The sequence below is a fragment of the Tachypleus tridentatus genome, chromosome 7 (genome assembly GCF_004210375.1).
Source record: "Tachypleus tridentatus isolate NWPU-2018 chromosome 7, ASM421037v1, whole genome shotgun sequence".
Taxonomy (NCBI): domain Eukaryota; kingdom Metazoa; phylum Arthropoda; class Merostomata; order Xiphosura; family Limulidae; genus Tachypleus; species Tachypleus tridentatus.
The window spans coordinates 173,017,817-173,041,385 of record NC_134831.1 but is presented as its reverse complement, the minus strand read 5'-3'; the positions used below and the strand labels follow the sequence as shown (position 1 = coordinate 173,041,385).

At 34.7% G+C, this 23,569-nt stretch overlaps 1 protein-coding gene across 3 annotated transcripts in view; it reads right to left on the bottom strand.

Moving 5' to 3' along the window:
• Positions 1-7,367: 7,367 nt before the first annotated feature.
• Positions 7,368-23,569, bottom strand: part of LOC143257258 (uncharacterized) — an 86,715-nt gene continuing 70,513 nt past the window's right edge. For all 3 annotated transcript variants that reach the window (XM_076515691.1, XM_076515694.1, XM_076515692.1), the window contains 7 exons: positions 20,520-20,591; positions 18,259-18,330; positions 17,426-17,497; positions 11,746-11,817; positions 10,135-10,973; positions 8,856-9,094; positions 7,368-7,621 (listed from right to left, as the gene is read on the bottom strand). In XM_076515691.1, coding sequence (XP_076371806.1) covers positions 7,463-7,621; positions 8,856-9,094; positions 10,135-10,973; positions 11,746-11,817; positions 17,426-17,497; positions 18,259-18,330; positions 20,520-20,591 — 1,525 coding nt within the window. In that variant the 3' untranslated portion in view covers positions 7,368-7,462. The remainder of the gene's footprint in view (positions 7,622-8,855; positions 9,095-10,134; positions 10,974-11,745; positions 11,818-17,425; positions 17,498-18,258; positions 18,331-20,519; positions 20,592-23,569) is intronic.

The following is a 23,569-nucleotide window of genomic DNA, read 5'->3' as shown; positions in this document are numbered from 1 at the left end:
TCTACAATGGGCTACCTGTGCTCTTCCCACTGCGGGTAACGAAGCGTGATTTTTAGTGTTATTAGCCCTCATATTTATTGCTGCGATAATGGGAGGGTGAATAGAGATTCATTGTGAAACTTAAACGATTATCATATGAAAGCAAGGAGATCATGTCAAAGAACGAAACCTTTGATATTTTTCGAGATCTGTCTGCCACATTCTAACACGTGCAAACGGGTGGTGATCTTGACAACAGAAGTTCCACCTTCCCAGGAATCACAGAACGTGTCAACTTTTATCGACATCTGTTTGTCATCTTTGAGATCTTCAAGCAACTTGCCGAGCCAGTAAAGTTTCGGGTTCGAATCCCGTCATCGAATAAGTTCGTTCTTTTAGTCGCTGGGGCGTTATAATGTGAAGGTCATTCACACTTTTCATTGGTAAAAGATAATTCTAGAGTCAGCGGTGGGTGACATTAACTAGCCTCCTTTACTCTAGTTGATCACTTCTAGATTAAGGATAACAACTTCTATTATTCATATTTGCAACCATTACCCTCGCTGAAAACAAGCTATTTACATATTACTATCAATGTTCGAAACGATGTGGAAGAAGTTTATTTAATCCGAGAAAAATAAAATGATTTGTTTAAGCCGAAGTATATATAGAGAACGTTTTTGTTTGACAAATTAAAATTATTTTTTTCGGTGTTTGTAATTAATGTTCGAAACAAATGAAATTTATCAATTATTTATCCAATAAGCCTACCGTATTGTCGCAGTGTGTTGATAATAATATGTTAATATGATAAATTATTTGCGTGTAAGTCTCATTGGTAGAATTAAACACGGATTTTTTTCGCTTCGTCAAAACACTTTTACTTTCGATCCGTTGGCTCCCTCAGCGCAACATTCACTGAGAGAAAAAATTCGTTAAACCGTCGTACGTCGCTTTATGTATGTGAGTGTGTTGGAAAAAATAGGCATATTTTTTCTTACTTTCTCAGCTTTGTTCACACAAAGAATTTAGTATAATTCATTAACTGTTTGGTTTGTTTTGAATTTCGCGAAAAGCTAGACGGTGGCTATCTGCGCTAGCCGTCCATAATTCAGCAGCGTAAGACTAGAGAGAAGGCAGCTAGTCACCATCACCCACCGCCAACTCTTGGGCTACTCTTTTACCAACGAATAATGGGATTGACCGTCGCATTATAACGCCCCTACGGCTGAAAGGCCGAGCATGTTTGGAGTGACGAGGATTCGTACCCGCGACCCTCAGATTATGAGTCGAGTGCCTCAACTACATGGTCATTCCGGGCCTCATTAACTGTTAATGAAAGGACTTGTTTACTTTGAACAGAGTTGATCGCACAAAGAATGTAATTCAGTTCTCAGTTACACAGACCTTCGAATTTAAACTTCATAAAAATTGTGTAGGCTTTAATGACGGATTTTACATAATTCAACTGTGTAAAGTTCGACAGTAATATTAATTTTTTCTATCGCGTAATAATTTTTTTTATAAATCGGGAGGAAAAATCTCTTATTTAGACTAAAATATTATTTTGTTTAACACAGTGAACATTTTTATTATTATGTTTGGGTTCTAGAAAGATCGACAAGACTCCCACGTCGCAATTGGTCTAGAGAAATCTATAGTCAGGGGTTGTAAATATTTTAAACATAATAAAAAGTGATCCGATGTCGTTTTGTGAAACATCTGTAAGTGATGGAAAAATGGATATTATTTTCGAATTCAGTGTACAGTAATTGCTGAAGACCATGTAAAAATTTCAAGGCAATAAAACCTTCGCAGGCTTATATTATTGGTTAACCATATGAGATATTGTTGCATGGTTAGCCAATTAGGTACTATGAGTGTATCTGAATTCTGTCACACCATTGTGTAGTTTACAATTAGAAATATTCCATTTCGTAATGAAATCGTTTAGTGTAACCATAGTTTTGTTTGTCATTTTACGGTACAGAAAACCTGTTTTCTTTACGTTTGTTTTCAAAGGTTTTTTAACGTTTGTTTTTCAAAGCCCATAACGTAATACATAAAAGATGCAAGGGCTGAACGTACACGGGCGAAGATTTCAGTTAAAGTGTGGTAACCCAAGAATCAAGGAAAACGTTTGTTTTGAATTTGGAGCAAAAGTACACGAGAGCTATCTGCGCAGCCGTCCATAATTTACAGTTAATAAACGTAAACAGACGTAACATTAATGAATCAGCTTCAGTTTAAGATGTAGCGCAGATTGTTCACTATATCAATCAACTGGCATAATATGTTCCGAATAAAGACTGTTGTCCGAATGTTTAATTTTCGTTAAACTGCCTCTTGGTGAAAACTTTACGACTAATGTTTACCAGAAATTTATAGCTACCTCGACAAATATTTATCACAGAGATCAACACGCAAGTGAGTTTTGTTTGCATCGTGAGGTTTACACAGATGTTTGGTGACATCTGCCGATATATTCTTGTATTAAACTGATACCGATAAATATATATTTCAACAAGTTATAGCTTTCACAGTAAGGAAGAATGTCGAACGTTCGTGCGATCGACCTCACATAAAATTTGTTGCTTGAAAAATGTAATAATAATCTGTAAGTAACGAAACTGTTGGTTTCAGGGCTTGTTAACAACAGCAACAAATTTCCAGCCACTCACCTTTTTACGAAAATAAAAGTCTTGAGACAGCTCGACAAGAATTACAAAATCTTGTTTCCTCGTTATACAAATATTTTTTTTTTAATCAGGATTTTATTTTTAAAGTTGAAAACTATTTTAGTACTAAAGAAAAGGAAACCACCACCACTAATAAAATTTACTGTATTATCAGTTAAATTAACGTGAAAACCTTTGAAGAAAATATTTTTTTTATTTGAGAATAACGTAATTATACTTTAAACAAAACAAACTTCGTTTTAGTTAATTTAGTGTTGGTGGTATTGATCAAATGTTTGTGCTCTAATTTATCACTTCAAAATTAGTGACAGACAGGGCAGTTAAACTTCAGAGCTTGGTCAAAATTTAAAACATAAATGATGATGTCAGTGTTCAAAATGTAGCTGTTTAAGCCTAAATACAAGATAATTAGCTTATTTGAACTGTAGAAAAACAATTCAAATGATTTCGCGTAAAATCTCGTCATTCAGCTGTTGTTGTTTAAAAATATTTTGTCTCTCACCTGAGAAAATAACACTGTTTTTACCCTGATGGATTGTAAGCTCACTATGACTGCCGAGTTTTTTACAGTTCTTGATAGCTGCCAGTAAAATCATTGTCGATAACATGTTGTTGGTGATGCATATTATGTCAAGAACATTCTAAAAATAAAATGCTCATTTGAAATTTCTTAATGTAAGATTGGATAAGGCGTACAAAATGAACTTTAGACAGAGAGGAAATAAGATCGTTAGCTTCTGTAATAAAAAAAGAAAGAAAAAGTATTTAAATCCAAGGACGATACTTTTATTTGTTGTCTAGCTCTCGCTAGTCATTTCGTTTTTCTAGATAAATCTTACGTCAAATTTACTTTTCACTGCAGCGCTGTTTACAACTCATTTCAGAGCCGTGCATAACATGCTGGACGTTTTTGCTTCATTGGTATCTTGTTACTTCTAAGTTATTTAGCAAGCAAGGTCAAGAGTCCTAGCACTGCTGGGGGAGAGAGGTAAGAGCTTTTGACCAAAATTTCAAGACACTTGTAGTTATGGTTGATGTATGGTTTTGTAGCCAGAAATATTCGAATCAATTAGTACTAGTTAGCGCTTGATAATAAATAAATCTATTTTGGAACACAAAATTAAAATGTATCCACCAAATGTGATAACACCGAAACTCCTTCTTGCTTAGGCCTAACAACAGGGATTCAGTTTCACACTTTTATCTTGCGCCACTTCACAAATAATGTCAACTCGTATTAAAAAAACACAACAAAAACAATATTTATTGAATAGGCCTAACACTCAGCGTCCACAGTTTCACTCTTTTTATTTTACGCCACTTCACAAATCATATAAATTCGTGTTAAAAAACACAAAGAATATTTATTGAATAGACCTAACACTCAGCGTCCACAGTTTCATACTTTTCATTTTGTTCCAGTTCAAAAGTAATAACAACTTGTATTTAGAAGTAATACACATTTTAAAATTCAACAAAAATTAAAACTCATAAAATAAATAAATAAAAGTAAACACGAAAAACAAACGTGAAATATAAAAATCAAACATGAACTACGTTAAAGAAAAAATGAAGAAAAGGAAGAAAAGACGTTAATAAAAGTAAAAATAGATGGAATACATAAACAAACTAATGACGAAAAGCGAAAAAAAGAAACAAAACAAATCACTAAGTACCTACGTCAGAACCATCAGCAACGAAATGCAATAATTATAGACTAAGTTAACGAATTTACATCAGCGCCTTCCAACCCTACTTTGTCAACATCTAAATTTGTTTACCTTATTGCAATGTAAAGAAAATACCTGAAAATGAGCGTGGTTTTCGGCAGTTAATCTTTATCAACGATCATCAAGGTTCGTTACAGTCAACTGTGTCGTCTTTTATCAGGTCAGGCTGATACGTGTCCCCCGCTAGTACTGCGGTAAGTCTACGAATTTGCAACGCTAAAATCAGGGGTTCGTTTCCGCTCGCTGGACTCATCAGATAGCCCGCCGAGGCTTTGCAATAAAATATACAAACACAGGCTAATACGCATTTATCGAACACAGCACAGTATCTGTTGTTAATAACATGCTAAAATGATTGGTTTAGTTTGTTTTGAATTTCGCGTAAAGCTACATGTGGGCTATCTGCGCTAGCCGTCCATAATTTAGCAGTGTAAGACTGGAAGTAAGGCAGCTAGTCATCACCACCCACCGCCACCTCTTGGGCTACTCTTTTACTAACGAATAGTGGTATTGACCTTCACGTTATAACGCCTCCACGGCTGAAAAGGTTAGCATGTTTGTTGCGACGGGGATTCGAACCCGCAACTGTCGGATTACTAATCGAACGCCTTAACCACTTCGCCATGCCGAGCAAGCACTAGAACAAACCATTCATTTTTGTTCTTCAGGTGAGGCGTTATTACAATTGTTCTGACCTTTCAAAAAATGTTGGCTTATGATGTCAGTTTTTAGTCATTTTAACAGATGAAGTGTACAACCTTGTTAGACTTCGCACATATCTAATATTTTATTAATTAGACTGTATTTTCTGTTAAAGTCTATTAGAAATTCTAAACCCGTTTTTGGATACATTTGATTAAAAATTCATAAGAAGCTGAACAGAGGAGATTATGTTACGAAACAACCACAGTCGAGCGTGGTGTCTTTAAACATTGGTTGTTTTTACTTAGACTTAATTTACTTTGCAAATGTTAATTGATAGTATGGAGCCTCGATAAGGTTTCATACTATTCACTGCTATTCTTAAGACGAAGTGAAACTATTTTAAGTTGAAGGAATGTAAGGTTTGTTTGTTTTTGTTTTTGAATTTCGCACAAAGCTACTCGAGAGCTATCTGTGCTTGCCGTCCCCACTTTAGCAGTGTAAGACTAGAGGGAAGGTAGCTAGTCATCACCACCCACCGCCAACTCTTGGGCTACTCTTTTACCAACGAATAGTGGGACTGACCGTTACATTATAACGCCCCCACGGCTGGGAGGGCGAGCATGTTTGGCGCGATGGGGATGCGAAAGCGACCCTCATATTACGAATCGAGTGCCTTAACCACCTGGCCATAGCGGGTTCGCAGGAATTAAAATCAAACTTAGAAGCCGACAAGCCAAATAATCTCCTTTCCCTGCAATTCAAATCGTTAGTTTATAAAATTATAATGCTAAATTAGTAATAAATAAAAATACATCAAATAATGGCTTTAATATCCTAAAAAGAAATATTATTGAACCCACTTGAAACAAAATTACTGTTTTTTTATTTATTGCTTTTATCTTAAACTCAAAAGCTCTGGGAAGATATTTTAAACAAGTATGCACTTAGGTGGCAGATAACACGTTGACCCAATATGAGTATCTGTCTCCTATGAATGTAATTTAAACAAATGTTACGGCTTTATGGCTTGTATATAGATAAAAATATATTCCTGAAATTGTTATTCAAGTTTTGTTTTTTTAGTAAAGGAAATTCATAGATCGACTGAAAGTTGAACATTCCCACAGCTCCATGGTACAGGTGGCGCTGTAGTTGAAAATGTACCTAAGTGTGCAAATTGTCACAGATTTGGGTGTAAACGTCTAAGCAAAGTATCAGTTTATTTCCTTAACAATGAACTAATTCCTGCTTTTGGCCACTTCTGGAATATTAAAAATGATCTTTTAAATACATTTCATGACTACGCTCTACTTTCAAAGTGCAATCGTTAGTAGTACTTATATTGTTATATATTTTCATCTGCAGTGTTACCTATCTTCGGACATGTGTCAGGAAATTCTCTGGTGTTTAGTGTTAACATCTTCCATCTGTTCTTATGTTGTGCAGATATTTTGAAAAAAAAATAAAATTTCTGAGCATTTATGAGAAATATTTGCTAACGAAACTAACCAACAGTTCTATTATTGAATGAGTGGAGCTTATTTAATCTGTAATATTCTAAAATATGTTCATAAATTTTTTATGACAGAATTTCTTATACCGTCCCTTTAAGTCGTTAGCACAGACTGTCGGTTCACGAAGCCTCCTTTACGGCGTGAACACATACAATAATAATCGTATGAGAATGTTTAAGTGTAACAGTATGATATTGCAAAAAATAAACTTGAAGCAAAACCGAAGTTTTAAAGTGATTTCAAGTGTGAGGAATATTTGGCATTTAACAATGAGCTTTAACAATGTTTTAGAATGTTCTGATTAATAAAGAAAAAACAATCAAATATTTTAACCCAGGTTATTCTGTATTCTCAGACAACAAAATTTTCACGTTTATTATTCAAGTTATTATGGCAAAAACAAACGAAAAACTTTGGAATTCTTCTGCTCAGGTTACCATATTAACAATTACTGCGAGATAACAACATTTATGTTACAACATGACTAAGTTTGATTTTTACGTTATTATGTAGACAACTACTGGGAATGTCAGACACAGATATGTAATTAAATAAGTATATGTGCTAATTAATATAATACTTCAATTAACTATTTCGGTAAAACTCTACTTAGCCGTTGTTAATACAAATATTCTAGTGTGAATACCAAAAACAAATATTCAACCCAACAGTATTTTTACGTTACATAGAAGGGTCATTACCAACACTCAAACTGAGATAATTTTCTCATAGAACATTAGAAAGATTACTCACGTTTAGTCTGGATATTTACACATAGAACATTAGGAGCTTTCACAACGTTTATTTCAGTCCATACAGACACAACAATGTAGCTTTTATTTCAGATCGTTACAAAAATATTTAAAGGTTACAATGAAAATGAGAAAATCCAAATTTAGACAAATATTCGGTTGGTGTAATGAGGGTTCTGTTGTGATGGGGAAGAGCGCCGATCCTGAGGGTTCTTTTGTGCTGAGGAATTGCGTCGACTTCGGGATCCTGTTCGATTATTGAGAGACAATAAGGAAGACCTACTTCTGGACGTATGATCATCCTGGGGTAAGGAAATAAAAATAAAAAGGTGGAGGGGATTCAGAAATTATACTTGGTAATCTACAGTCACTTTAGAAAGGTTGTGTGTTATTGTGGTACACAACCATGAGATCTAAACATGTCAGTAGATATCTTATATAAAATATCAACAGACATAAGTAAAAAATAAGGCAGATAAAAATAGGTTTCGACAGAAAAAAAAAGTCCAAGTACACGTGTTAAAATTTCGTCAGAATTAACGTGGCATCAAAGGACCAACCAACGTTTCACCAGAGTTAACCTACCATAATAACAACATTACTTTGCGCCCTCTTTTCAAATGTCTTATATTTGATTTATTTGCTAACGTTATTAGATATCTCTAGAAGTGTTAATATATCAACAGTGTTGAAATAAAAAAATCTCAAAAAATAAAATTGTTTAACATTTTTCATACTTTTACAAAGAAGTGAAAATGCAAAGATTTTCATCGTTTATGCGGAACAAATACATAAATTTTACACCAATATCATTACTATGCACAATTGTTATTGTGCATATTTATAGTTAGAATCAGTATCTGTAAAATATATATATACACACAGAATTAATTAATTAAACACTGGAATAGGTAGCGTATTGTACATTGTTTTATTTGAGATCAAGATATTAAACCTTTCGTAATTAACACTACTTTCTAAAAAAGCATTTATATTTTATTTTCTGCAACGTTCACAAACTTTTCAACAGATGCTATTATACTATGTATACATAATATACGTTTCATCACAATCTTTTTACACGCAAAGACTGAAAATTAATAACGGCAGTTACAGAAGTATCAAAAAGATAAACTAAAAGTTAATGTGAAGCCACAATCGCAGAATTAGATGTGAAATTATATAATATATATACAGCTTTTTTATTTTGATTTGGACATCAAAATTTACATATCTATTGACTTAATCAAGCCGTTTTTATTTTTCTTCATATTGAAATTTACACAATCTCGATTGAAGTAATTTTTATTTCTAGACTAAAAATTAAGAACTTTTTATCAATCTAGTTTTTACTGTTATTTACTATGTTTTAAACATTTATTATCTTAATTAACGTCAATTTTTATTTTAATATTTAGATAATATTGAAGAAAATATCCTTTTATGTCTAGATTAAGACTGGCACAATAGAGATCGAAGTAATTTTAGTGTTTTTCTAGACCATAAAATCCTAGATAAATACTTTAAGCAACTTACCTCAGAGTAAAATGTTATCATTGGAATTTGACGGTTTCTACCATTTAAAAAGGCCGATAAAGCAGAATCGTCCAGAGGCTTAGCAGGTGTAGGCAGTTTTTTAATGCTTCGGACATACTTGTCAAAATGTTGGCAAAAATGTTTGGTGGTCAAAGTGTACAATACCGGGTTTAGGGCTGAATTGACAGGCAACAGAAACACTGCCACCCACCCATAAAATTTATCATCAATTGGAACGCCTAAGGGAAAATAGAGGGCGTTAAAACAAGACAGGATTTTAAAATACAAGATACAATTATGGCAATGCAAAAAACACTAACGTAAAGAAAGGGTATTTATAAAAGGCCATTAAGGTAAAGTAGTGCACAAAAAGAAAGAATGACATTCAAAAGGAAAAAAAATATCTATAAAGAAACAGTAATAACTAAAAAGAACATGGGAGAAGACTAAATAATATTGAAAGGTTTTATACATTCTAGAAAGGTGCAGTAATATAAAAAAAGAAAGAACCAGTTTTAAAAATAAACAGTAATATTGTACTGTTCTATAAAGGAACACGAACATCTACAAAAGTACAATAGCATCCAGAAAGAAAATGTTTATATTACTTCAGGGGAGGAGAACCATGTAAGTATTTTCTCTGATCCTCAGAAGAAAGTCTTTAATAGGTTTTATGTTTCTTTCTTAGCCTACTTCGGGCACATCTGATATCAACAGACCTAAGGACGTAATTTAATGCTTACTAAGAAACAATGTTCGGATAATGATAGAAGTTATGCCTTCTATCATTGTTATTTGTCAAACAATTATGACTGACACTTTGTTGAAGATTACTGATACTACTAAAGAATAGAAAGTAACAGGATTTAATTTTCTCAGGAATATTATATACAGCATGGCTAGGTAGTTAGAGCGCTCGATTCGCAATCTGAGGGTCACAGGTTCGAATCCCTGTTACACCAAACATGTCCGCCCTTTCAACCGTGGGGGCGTTATAACGTAAAAGTCAATCCAACTATTCATTGGTAAAAGAGTAGCCCAAGAATTGGCGGTGGGTGGTGATGACTAGCTGTCTTTCCTCTAGTCTTACACTGGTAAATTAGGGACGGCTAGGGAAGATAGCCCTCATGTAGCTTTGAGCGAAATAGAAAAATAAACAAACAAGTATTTTAAAATGAATTATTTTGATTTACAAATAAACAGAGGTCTAAAGGTTTCGTAATCTTGCAAGATGCGTACTAACAAGTGTACAATCATGCCCATAGAGTCGTATATTTACCTGAAAAAGTGAGACACTTTGCAACAACTATTGGAATCCAACACAGGCAATTAGTTCCCACAATAAAGGCAAACCTTTTGGCAATCGTCTTGTTTTGACTGTGAATAGTTGAGCGAAGACCCGAGTTTGATTTGGATATGCTGTAGAACATCTGTTTGTAAGCGTACAGAATAAAAACAAACACTAGAGTATTTACACCGCAGAACAGTATCATAGTAAACTCCCACCCTTCAGCATAAGGGTTGTGTATGTGTAGAGGCAAGCAAACACCATTATTCCCATAGAACTCTTCACCAAAGTAGTTAACGTTCAACAATGGTATAGCGGCAAAGAAAACTCCAAGACCCCAGACAGCTAGCATACATCCAAAAGCCAAACTAATGCTTCGGTTTCTGGTGGACATTGGGTGGATGACTGAAATGTAACGGTCGGTGGTGATGACAGCTAGGATGAACACAGACACTTCGCTGCTTAATGTACACAAGAAGCCACATGTTTTACACTGCCAACTGTGGCGCCATCTATACTCGAATTCAATGTAGTGACCACGGAAATTCATGTCATATCCGGCGATAATGAAGAGGTACACACCCATGATAAAGTCAGCGGCTGAGAGATTCCTAATAAAAAAGGAGTGGACGTTGTTGCTTTCTTTGATGGCCATTCGGCCAATCAGAACGAAAAGATTTCCACAGCAAGCCAAAGTAGCAACTACCCAAACTGACACTCGAAGGACTTCATTTTCTAGTAGATGGGCTATACTGCTGATTCCATCACCACGAGGGTAACAAATCCGAACATTTGGGGCGTAGGAACACAGATGGAACTCATCAAAATATCTGAAAAAAAATGAAAAAAAACAAACAAGAACATATGACTTCTACGTTTATTACACGGTTTTTATTCTGTTGGTTACAGGCTCAAAATTATTACGAAGACAAATGAAACTAATTTAATTATTGTTTGTTTCAGAGTAAAATATTTGAAATTAAATCATTTTATAAATAGAACAACTATATAGTGACCTTTGTACCATATTTTTATAATGTATAATATATATATACCAAAGCAACTAAGACAAGGGAAGAAAATTTGACGAAATGTTCGCTTAACCATAATTATAGTTATTTAAAACCAAATCACTTGTTAAGGTAGAGAGAGAAGCTTTCACACTGTCTTTCCTCTCTTCTAGATGTCACTAGTGACATAATCGTTACATTCATAACGTAACCAATAGATTGACCATTTCCATTCTTCAATTCATCGAACATAGAACAACGATGATTTAAATTTTTCATAGTTAAATCAGTTCTCACACACATTCACATGCTCAGGAGTTAGCTCAGCCCTATAAATTTAATCTTAAAGTTTTCAGAGTTAGGTCATTTCTCATACCCAAGTTTTAGGGTCATATCATTTCTCATGTATAGATGTATTACATCAGTTCTCATGCATAAGTTTTAGAGTTAAAACACTTCTCAGGCATAATTTTCTCCGCTGACATAGATTTTGAAAATTAATTAATTAATTAATATTAAATTGGAGAATAAAATTAAACATATATTAAAGGTTTAAACATTCGTATAAACAATAAACAAGAACTCGACTTACATGTGAGACAGCGAGGAAAGATTTGCAAAAAGTTGGCGAGAAATTTGACGAAGTTGGTTGTTTTTTAAATTTCTAAAGTAAACAAAGAAGGATATCAATATATTTTGTCGTGACACTCAATCATTACTTGATATATCTATATATTTCCCTTTTTTCTGGCCTTAAAGGTTAAAAGGAAAACGACGAATTCGTCTAACGTTAGCAGTACTTAAGAATTATACAAGGAACCTTCTTTCAAGCACTCTTAAACGTTGGATTATCAATGATCAACCATATTTGGAGATTGTCTATTATCCGTAGATACGTCATAGTGAAAGACTATAGAGTAATGTCTGACTTCTGAATGTGAAAAATATACGAAACACAGTGCCATCTAGTGTACATAATAAATCTGTCTAGATTCATCGTATTTGGACTTTTTTACTGAATCATTTTTCAGTTATCATGGTTCTTGCTAATGAGTTTGGGTGGTGTAATTCTTGTTCTAAAGCTATTTCGTTTATTTATTGTTGTGTTTTTGTTAATGACAACTACCAACTAACTGCTATGTTCATTCCAGGTTGTTTCGTTTGTTTTTCGTATAGAAGAGAGCTGCGAAGTAGGCTATGTGTGCTTTGCCCGCCACAGGGATCCAATCCATACAGTCTTTTAAAAGTAAATTAGGTCCTTTTACGTAAAGTATTTGTAGTACAAGTCATTAATTACGCCGAGTCTGAGTTACCCATGAGGTTTATTTTTATTTTCGTGACATATTTGTTTCATTGTACAATTAAAGTCTTTAAAAGGTTTAAACCTCGTCTAAGAAATAAGTTTTAACTGTAATTTCAACTACAACGAAGTCAAGCACATGGTACAGGATCTAAATCTGTTACAAAGTAAATGTAGGAGTGAATGAAGTCTGACGAACTAACTGGATGTACTTGAAGTTGTATTGTTTGTTTGTAATTGAGCACACAGCTACACAATGGGCTATCTTTGCTTTGCCTATCACGAGTATCAAAACCTGGTTTCTAATTGCGTGAGTCCGCAGACATACCGCTGAGCCTCTGGGTGGATTGAAGCTGTAAATGGAAATGGCTTGTATTGTAACCACAGTAAGTAAAACTGAAACCAGTAAATCTTGTTTATTACTTGTTGATATCACCCGATAGTAATGCTGAAACCGATAAATCTTTTTTTCTTGCTGGTTTAATCCGGTAGTAATAATGAAATCGGTAAATCTTGTTTACTAGTTTTTGATATTATCCGGGAGAAATAGCGAAACTGGTAAATCTTCTTTACCACATGTCGATATTATCACTAAGTTATGTTGATACCGGAAACATTTTGTTTACTGCTTGTTGACATAAACCGGGAGTAATACTGAAACCGATAGATCTTGTTTACTATTTGTTGATATCACCTGATAGTAATACTGAAAGCAGTAAATCTTGTTTTTACTTCACGTTAAAATAATGTGGCAGTAGTACTGAAACCGGTAATTCCTTTTTACTACTTTGTACGAACCGTTAGCAATAGTGAAACCAATAAATATTGTTTACCACTCGTAACTATAATCCAATAGTAATATTGAAAATACTTAATTTTTCTACGACTTGTTGATATATTTATGGAGCAATGTTGAAACAGGAACCATCTTGTTTAGTGTTTATTTATAGTAATACTGAAACTGATAATGCTGTTTAGTTCTCATTAGTATGATCCGGTAGTAATATTTAAACCAGCAAATCTTCTTCAATACTTGTTGATATCACTTGACAGTAACACTGAAACCGGTAAATCGTGTTTACTACTTTTTGGTATGATCCAGTAGTAATGCTGAAACTAGTAAATCTTGTTTACTACTCGTACATATAATCCGATAGCAATATTGAAACCAGTAATTCTTGCTTACTACTTTTTGATATCACTCTGGAGTAATACCAAATAAAGTAAATATTGTTTACAACGTGTTGATATTATTCGGGAGTAATAATGAAATAAATATTGTTTACCACTTTTTCATATCATCTAGGAGTAATATTGAAACCAGCAAGTCTTGTTTATAAATTATGTAGACGTATTTAATTAATATATGTTTGTTTTAGGCCCAGACTGAACAATGAACGTGTTGCGCTTCGTCCGCATCAGGTATCGAACCTCGAATTCTAGTATTGAAGTTATTTTAAGAAGGAAAACGAGAAAAGAGGAATTAGAACGCTATTATCACTTGGCACGATTCGTTTCTTTCTCAGAATAAAGCGCGAAATATGGACTGCATGTAATAATTCGTTCTCGGTTTGGACTCGTGTTATTGACAAAGTTCTTTATTCTTGACCCGTGAAAAAGAAAAACAAAAGGCTTTGGCTGTCCATCGCAATACATAGTACGCTGTCGTTAGATGTGGAAAAGAAAGTTGTAATATCGGATTTCTTTTCATGGAAGAAAAAAGATTCTATTTTCATTATATAAGTATGGAACGAGCTTTCAAAAGGCTTCTTATTTTGACTTCTTCCAATAACCGTTATCGTAAAATTAAATTCATGTTCGCTGCCATGTTATGCACCTCGACCCATGGGAGCATTGTTATACGATTATGGTACGTGAAAGTAAAAATTCTCTATATAATTTATATGTTACCTATTAGCAAGTATTTTTCACGTGGATTGATCGAAGGTTAGACTACAACATCAGAAAGAAAAAAAAAAGTAGATTACTAATTATGATTATTGGATTGTAACGTCTCTCATTGCCCAAGATGGATTTTTAATTTAATTAAACTAAAAATATTTTCTAAGAGTGCAGGATATTACTGTGGTGCTTTAAGTTTTATACACTGCCAATTAAGTCCGTAAGTGTCTCCCAGTGGCACAGTGATATGTCTGCACATTTACACCGCTAGGAACCGGGTTTTTATACCCGTTGTGGGCAGAGCACAGACAGCCCATCGTGTAGTTTTGTGATTAATTAGAAACAAAACAAAATCTCAAACAACAACTTTTGTTCCTCACTAGTCCTCGTCAATATTTTAATATAATTTAAATGAATGGCTAATGCACGTGCTCACCTGGAACGTGTACTAATGCTCTAATTCGTTGCGAATTCTGAAATCTGTGTACTAAACAGTTAAATAACCAATGCCAGCAGCTAGCTGTATTGTAAAGGAGCCGATGTAACACTTCACCTGTGTTTGTTTGTTTGTTTTGGAATTTCGCACAAAGCTACTCGAGGGCTATCTGTGCTAGCCGTCCATAATTTAGCAGTGTAAGACTAGAGGAAAGGCAGCTAGTCATCACCACTCACCGCCAACTCTTGGGCTACTCTTTTACCAACGAAAAGTGGGATTGACCGTCACTTTATAACGCCCCCACAGCTGAGTTCGCGCCCGAATTGCGCCAAACATGCTCACCCTCGACCCTCAGATTACGAAGCGCACGCCTTAACGCGCTAGGCCATGCCAGGCCTGCCACTTCACTTGTGAGAAGAATCGTTAGATTGATAAGCCGTATCTAAAGTAACACAGAAGACGACAGACTAGTTTTAGAAGTACACCACAGAAATACACATGGACACACTACACGAAGTAGAGATCCTTAAATATTTAAAATAAAAATAATATAATTATCAATAACATTATAAAGGCTGATTATTTAGGAGCCTGGTACATAATTTTCTAAATTTTTGTTTGATTTTGGTTTGTTTTGAATTTCGCGCAAAGCTACATGAAGGTTATCTGGTTTAGCTGTCCCTAAGTTAACAAAGTAAGACCAGAGGGAAGGCAGCTAGTCATTACCACCCATCGCCAACTATTGGACTGCTCTTTTACAAATAAACAGTCGGATTGACTGTCACATTATAACTGAAATGACAAGAATCTTTGGTAGGACGGGGATTTGAACCCGCGATCCTCAGATTACGAGTCGAGCGCCTCAGTCACCTGGTTATGCCGGGCCAGTTTCGTTTGTTTTGAGAGTCTAGAACTATTCGTTCAGTCAAATAAATATGGAAATCATTTTGATGTATTTTGTCAAACTACGTAAAAAAAAAAAAAAAAATGTTTGAGATTTTCTGTAGTACAGCTAAAGCAGATGGCTCTCTCTCTTGTAGCCTTGCGCAAAACCAATAACATTTAATAATAAATAGCAAGATCTGCCTGCTCGATTGATAGGATGATCTGCGGCTTCTTGAACTGTAGAAAACTATCACCGTATGAAGGTACTAGATGTTCGGCCTGTATAGTCTTGTTTTAGAGTCTTTATACGTTAAAAGCACTGTGGCGACATCTACAAGTGAGGCATATTTTTAAGCCGTCTGCAGTATTTCTTCCGATATAAAAATATTGTATAATTCACCAATTTATGGGGTCAATGTTTCCGTTCTAATATAAGAAAACTGTTGGTGAGAGGAAAAGAATATGCAAATTTCATTACGTCGAACACATGAAGTGCATTAAAACATCAGAAAAAATTGCCTCTGACGTAGTCGTCCATTCAAATTATTCTAAATTCTTAATAAGGGCTACTAATGAATTCGACTTATAATCATAAACTAATGCCAAAAATTAACAAGATTAATCAAATTTTTCGTTTATTCACATACTTTCCTCGACTTTCCGATGAAATTCTTTCCAGCCAGTGTTTATTAAATCCGCTCATATTTTATACACTTCAATTTAAATTAACGAAGTTTCACACTTTGCTTTTCTTATAAATGTTGTTCCTAATTCGTTGGGTCATTTATATGCTTTTGTGGTTGAAGTTACATTCTTATTTTCATTTCGCGGGTTTTAATTTCACAATGTTGAACAAAATTATAAGTCTAGTAAGAACGTCTTAGAACAAATATTCTACTGGATTAACTTGATCCACTTCTGACCTAACTTAAAAAGATTCGGCTTGTTTTGGATTTCGCGCAAAGCTACACGAGGGCTATCTGCGTTAGCCGTCCCTAATTTAGCAGTATAAGACTAGAGGGAAGGGCTGCTAGTCATCACCACCCACCGCCAATTACTGGGCTATTCTTTTACCAATGAATAGTTGGATTGACCGTTACATTATAATGCCCCCACGGCTGAAAGGGCGAGCATGTTTGGTGTGACGGGGATTCGAACCAGAGTCCCTCAGATGACGAGTCGAGTGCCTCAACTTAAGGAATGAACGACTTTGATTGTGATGAAACTGAACTTTATATGAGGGCACTTCACGTTCTTAGAGAGTGAGGCTTAGTGACGCATGGGGTTCAGTTTGTCGCCTACTTCATTTAGTATATTTACACTGTCATCAAACATGCGCGCCTCTACGTTTACAAATATGTCGTAAAGGTCTGCCATGGCCAGGTGGTTAGGGCACTCGACTTGTAATCTGAATGTCGTGGGTTCGAACACTAAAATGCTCGTCCTTTCAGTCGTGGGGTCGTTATGATGTTCAATCAATCCGACTATTCATTTGTAAAAGAGTAGCATAATAGTTAGCTAGCGCAGGTAGCCTTCGTGTAGTTTTGCGCGAAATGTCAAACAAACCAAACGTCTTAGAGAAGCTTTTTTCTTTGTTTCTGACAACTGTAAACATTTTATTTAAAACACCACATGGTGTTAATTTTACAAGGTTTATATTTCTGTGACGTAGAGTAGTGTAGTTCGAATAGTTGTCATTCCAGAGCTCAAGTTAATAACTCAGATTGAACACATTCATCGTACACTTACAAAGACTTGAGACCTGGGTTTTTTTTAAACGTATCTGCTTCAAGTGAATGGATCTTGTTATCAGATAGGTCCCTGGAAGAAAGAAAAAAACCCATTGAAACGTTCACAAAAAACAAGCTTAGAATACGATAATTAAACTTCAGAAAAGGGATCTCTATTAAATAACTTTGAGAGATGTGGATTGCTTATTTATTTATTAGAATAAAACTAAGATAAAAAAACGACAGATAATTCACACACAAATCTTCTGGTGTAATTATACCTTCAAACAAAGCAATAAAAGTCCATATTTGTTGGTGATTTCAATTTTTAATTATTGTCCTTTTTACTAATAATTTCTACTTTTGTTAAATAAGCTACTCAATAATACTTTATGATACAATTCTACAAATATAGGCGAGAAATGCTAACCCTAACCTTATTGCTCTGGCTGATAAATGCTAGCCGCCTTCTTACTGATCTATCAGATAAATATCAGCTCTAATGCTACAGCTCTGGCGGATAAATTCTAGCCCTAATCTTACTGATCTGGCCGAAAAATGCTAACCCTAATTTCACTTCTCTGGCCGATAAAGGCTAGCCCTTATCTTAATGATATAGTCGGTAAATTATAATCCTAATCTTACTGATCTGGCCAAAAAATGCTAACCCTAACCTTACTGACTTGGCTGATAAATACTAGCCCTAATTTTATTGATCTGGCTAATAAATGTTAATTCAAATATTCTGAAGGTAACGCCGACGAATGTTAGTACCGATACTAGTTTTATAAGGGTATAATTTACATCTAGCTTGTTTTTATACAATATTCTATATTTTTATGTATTACTTACAATATAAGAAGTGACTTAAGGTGTATAAAACTTCCAGCATCCAAACAACGAAGTTGGTTCGTTCCTAGGTTCCTGTTAAATGAGAAAAGCTCTTACTAATATCCCAGTTTCTAAACATACATTTTTTGTTTTACCCTATTAACATTGAATAACACTATGTAACACAAATTTTGTTCCTGGACAGCATGTGTTATTTTTTAATTGCTTATGTTGTAAAAGTATAGAAAATAGCCAATATTCCTTTCAAACTTTACTTTTGCGACCTGGATAATGAAAATTGGAAATTAAATTTTCTGTGTAAAAACGAGCAAATTTGCACATTTTCATTTACATAAGGTCTGAACAAAACCATATATGAATCAAGATTTACATGTATTTATGCTAAAGTTATACAAAAATGAACTAAAATGAAAAATGTTCAGAAGTGAGTAGTTTTTCGAGACTTGCGACTGTAATGTATATCACTTTCACGTATCACCACACAAATATAGTCTCCCATCATGTTTTCATTATATGCTCCTTGGTAGCGGCGTTTGAAATCCAGTATATCTTGGTGAAAGCGCTCGCCTTGCTCCTCTGAGTATGCTCCCATGATGAGCGTCAAGGATATGGATTTTCAGTGACATCTTGCAACCCATTTTGACGTAGTTCTTCACCAGAACCTCAACCAGTTCCACATAATATTCGGCCTTGTGATCGCCCCAAAAGCCCCGAACCACTGCGACAAAGCTTCCCCAAGCTTTTTTCCTTCCTACTGAGCTTATTGGGGAATTCTGTGCACTCAAGGATCTTCTCGAAGGTACTTGAAGGCTGCAGACACTTTATCAAGAGCTGTGACAAACTGTTTCATAAGACCCAGTTTTATATGCAATGGTGGGAACGACACATTCTGGAGGTCCACTTGTGGCTTACATTTGACATTGTGCCTCTCTCTCCACAGAGAACTGGGTCCGTTGTGGTCAGTGCTTCCTTTTGTAGTACGTTGCGGTGTCCCTGCTGTCCCAAGGACAAAAGTAACAGGGAAACTTGGTAAAACCTCCTTGCTTTCTCTCTGGTGGAGTGGGTACAGGGTAGTGTGGCAGTGGGGCGATGGACAATGGAAGGTCCTAATACATGATAGCAGATGTATATTCTTGCCAGTCCGACATTTGGAAGGCTCCACCATGCAGAAGTCAGAACTGCTTGAGTGGTCAGTGGGTTCACACAAAATTCTTGGAATAGCGAACTTCATAGCTCTCTTTTCCCCTCTGTACCATCCTGCAAAAGATCAAAATAAATATTATTATGAATAATAGTTTTATTTCATCCACAAATGGTTCATAGAAAATATTTTAATGTGATATTTTTTCTATACTACTGGAAATTTTTAAAAAATTAAAATATATTTAAATTTTAAAAGATCTAAAATTTGTATGATATAAAATCTTACTATTCAAGCAAACAAAAATTGCCCGTCTTAGCTTCTAGAGTTATACTTTTTTTTGCAGTGCTCACAGGTAAAATGAGGTTCCCAGGGCTTATCTTGATCCCTGACAGGCATGTCAAAGTATGCCTTGTATGTTTCACACATTTTAGCAGATGCTGTCACAGAGTACTTTTTTGCTCTTGTCTTGATAAATTGGCCACATTCATAGCAGAATGCGTCTGGAGAATCCTTGCAGCTTCTTGATGCCATCTCTGATAAAATCAGTTAGGTCTATGTGTTCACTTGGACAGCTGGAACTAAACTGAAGCGGTGAGTGGTGAGACCCTGTATACATATATTACTATGAAAAGTTCTAGAAAAATCTAAAATGTTCTTGAAAATTCTGGTAAGTTCTACACCATTCTAGAAAGTTGTTGAAAATTCTTGTAAGTTCAAGAAAATTCTTGATCAGCTACACAGCATTAAATCTACCTGGAATGTTCCGGAAAATGGATAAATTTGAAAATTTCATTAACCAGGTTACAAAGAGAAAAGTTTGAAGAGAAAAATAGTTCTTTTCTATCTACTTTAGGCATAAGCAGTTAGGAAATAACAATGCTGCCCAGGAACAAGAAAAACCAAATATTTTGTTACATATTGTTATCGATGTTTCGTTTGCCTGCTTTACTTTTTCATTACATCTTTTAGATCTTTTTATTCTAAGCCTTTTTTAAATTCAAATCTTCGTCATTATAAAAATAATAAAAAGATAAAAAATGCAGTATAACAAAATACTGGATGGATTTATACAAGGAATAATGATCTAAAACTGTGATAAATAATATATTTTTCTTACAACGAGATCAAATGAACGAGGCCTCGGAAGCTCTGAGCATCGATTTCTTCGATAATGTTTGAAGACAACGACCTGTCATTAAAATAAAGTAATGAGGTTTGTTTACAACTTATCGACATGGGAACGCTCTTTCCAATTGTACTAAAATTTAAACAAGGTCAACAGCAAAATCACTGTTAAATTAAGTCTGTAACACTGTGGTTCATGTTAGTAATTTATATTGAGAAAAAGGATAATACAAAAATTATGCCATTCCAGTGACGTATGTCTCCTGCAAACAGTTTCGGTATCCGTGGTGGGCAGAGCACAGATAGCCCATTGTTGAGTTTTGTCTTTAACTTCGAACAAACAAATAAACAAACGTTATAAAATGTACATTATATTTGGACGTGTGGGAATTTATTTACCTGGTGTTTTAAAGCTACATTATCTTTCATGCGACGAATGGACTAAGTAGCCAGAATCAGATATCAAAATATTAAAGTATAGTCATTCCTAACATGAAGTCCTCGACTTGAAATATGATATTTAATGAGCAGAACTGCTCATTTAAATCACATACCTGGATTTACAGTCACTCTTATAACGTACACACAGCTGAAAAGAGAGTTTTATTTGTTTATAGTTGAGCACAAAGCCATACGATGATGTAGTTGTGCTTTGCCCACCACGGGTATAGAATCTTGGTTTTTAGCGTTGTTAGTTCGCAGATATACAGCAGTGCCACTAGAGGACCTGAAAGAGCAAATCGAATTCAGTTTTACTTTTCGGGTCGATCTTGATCATTGGACCATTAAGTACGCAGCCCGGAACGCTAGCCAAATGTGGTTATGTAAATCAAGACATATGTCCTTTTTGCTCAGTGTATTTCCTCATGTATTCTTGACCTACACCATCGGTCCGGCATGGCCAGGTGGGTCAAGGCACTCGATTAGTAATCCACGGGTCACGGGTTTGAATCCTCCTCGCACCAAACATACTCGCCTGTTCAGCCGTGGGAGTGTTATAATGTGACAGTCAATTTCACTATTCGTTGGTAAAAGAGTAGCCCAACAGTTGGCGGTAGGTGGTGATGACTAGTTGCCTTCCCTCTACTCTTACACTACAAAATTAGGGGCGGCTAGCGCAACAGCCGTCGTGTAGCTTTGCGCGAAATTAAAAACAAATAAACAAACCAAACTACACTATCGTGGATCGTTAATGATGGAACGTGTGAATTCCAAAACATCATAAAAATATTATTATGTATCCTGTTTTTCTTTTGGATTAGACTCCACATTCTTCCTGATGTTACTTCATGAGACTTTGTGAGGGCAACCTTAGTGGTTAAACAAACATTTTGTGAAGTTAATTCTGATGTTCTGTTTGTATCTGTTTTTTGAATTTGCCTTCCCTCTAGCCTACCAATTCAAAATATGCTCAGACAGTCCTTATGCAGCTTTCAGCTAAATTAAAAAAATATATTTTTGAATATTTTTTTATTTCATTAAATTCAGCATTTTTGGCACAAAGTGAGACTGCCACGGCTTTATTTCTATTCTGATAGAAGCAAGTAGGAAAAAAACTACAGAAGAAGAAATGGGCCGCAATCGCGTCAGTACTAGGTTTGGTGTTTTTACTCACTGAGTAAAGTTTTTTGTTTGTTTTGAATTTTGTGCAAAGCTATACGAAGGCAATCTACACTATCAGTCTCTAATTTAGCAGTATAAGACTAGAGAGAAGGCAGCTAGTGGGATGGACCGTAACATTATAACGCCCCTACGGTTGAAATGGCAGACATGTTTGGTGTGACAAAGATTCGAACTCCCAACCCTCAGATTAGGAGTCCAGCGCCCTGGCCACTTGCCCATATTAGGCCAAGATTCGTTTTCTCCTGTATAATAAAAGATTAGTCATTATTTCCCTCTCTATGTATTAATGTGATCATTTGAAAAACCCTTGTCATAAAATCAGTATTCGGAAATGTTAACTTTTTATAGGATGTCTTAAAAAAATATATACATTTTAATAAAACGTTTATGAAAATTCTTAACTTCTGTTGGATTGGATAAGTGTGGACAAAATAATAGAAAGAAAGATAAATAAAAGGGAGAAATCTGGATAGAAAAAAAACTTAAAAGTGATTTTAAAAGTCCTGTGTAAAAAGACTGTAGGTTTTATTAAGAAACTAGGGATAGTAAGTGTAGGTGTAAAGTGATAATTTTGCCTGTAAGTCACTGTTTTCAATATTGTTGATCAGCATACAAAGATGCTGAAATATTAAAAGTAGTTACATTTTACCGGTAGTATTGGCAACTTCATGTCTTTGTGATAACCTTAGGTAACGAACTGAAAATCACATATGTATATCAATTTTTGAAATTCGAGATTATTTCTAATTGTATATCATGCACTTTCGCCTTCTTATAATTTAAAGTAACAGTCCGAGAAATGATAAATATACGTTAACATTTTTTTTATTTGTACCGTTCCTTTAATCCTTTTATCATGCTATACCATATTTCTTCAAATGTGTTACTTCTAATATTTATGTGCAATGTGGTCGACTTTACGAGTGTTAAAAGAGTCTGTGTTAGTCTCTCTGACCTTGTATTTTTTATCTTCACTCAAGTTCTGTATATCAAAAAGATAAATAATTGTAACAGATTCTGTCCTAACTTTTAGTGAGTGTTTAGGCTTTATGTACATATATATATATAAATTTATAAGTATAATCGTTACATTTAAAATGATGATAAGTGTGGCGCTACTGATCCGTGAAGAACTGTTGTCTTAGGTGTTTTCAGCTTTATTACTCAGTATTACTACAATATACTGTTTTAGGCAAAATGAGTGAGTGGCGTGACCAGTCTCTGTCTGCACGACTTGGTTTTCAAGAAAGAGTAGTTTGGAATTTGTCTTCCTGTTTCACAAATAGAACATTTACGAACCGCAGTGTTTTCTTGTTCTCAGTTTCTATGTTTTCAAAATAAATTCTACAAGAGAAAAACTACTTATTTTCGCGTCAAGTTAAACGTTTAGTGTTGTAAGTCTTCCATGTAAGGATATGT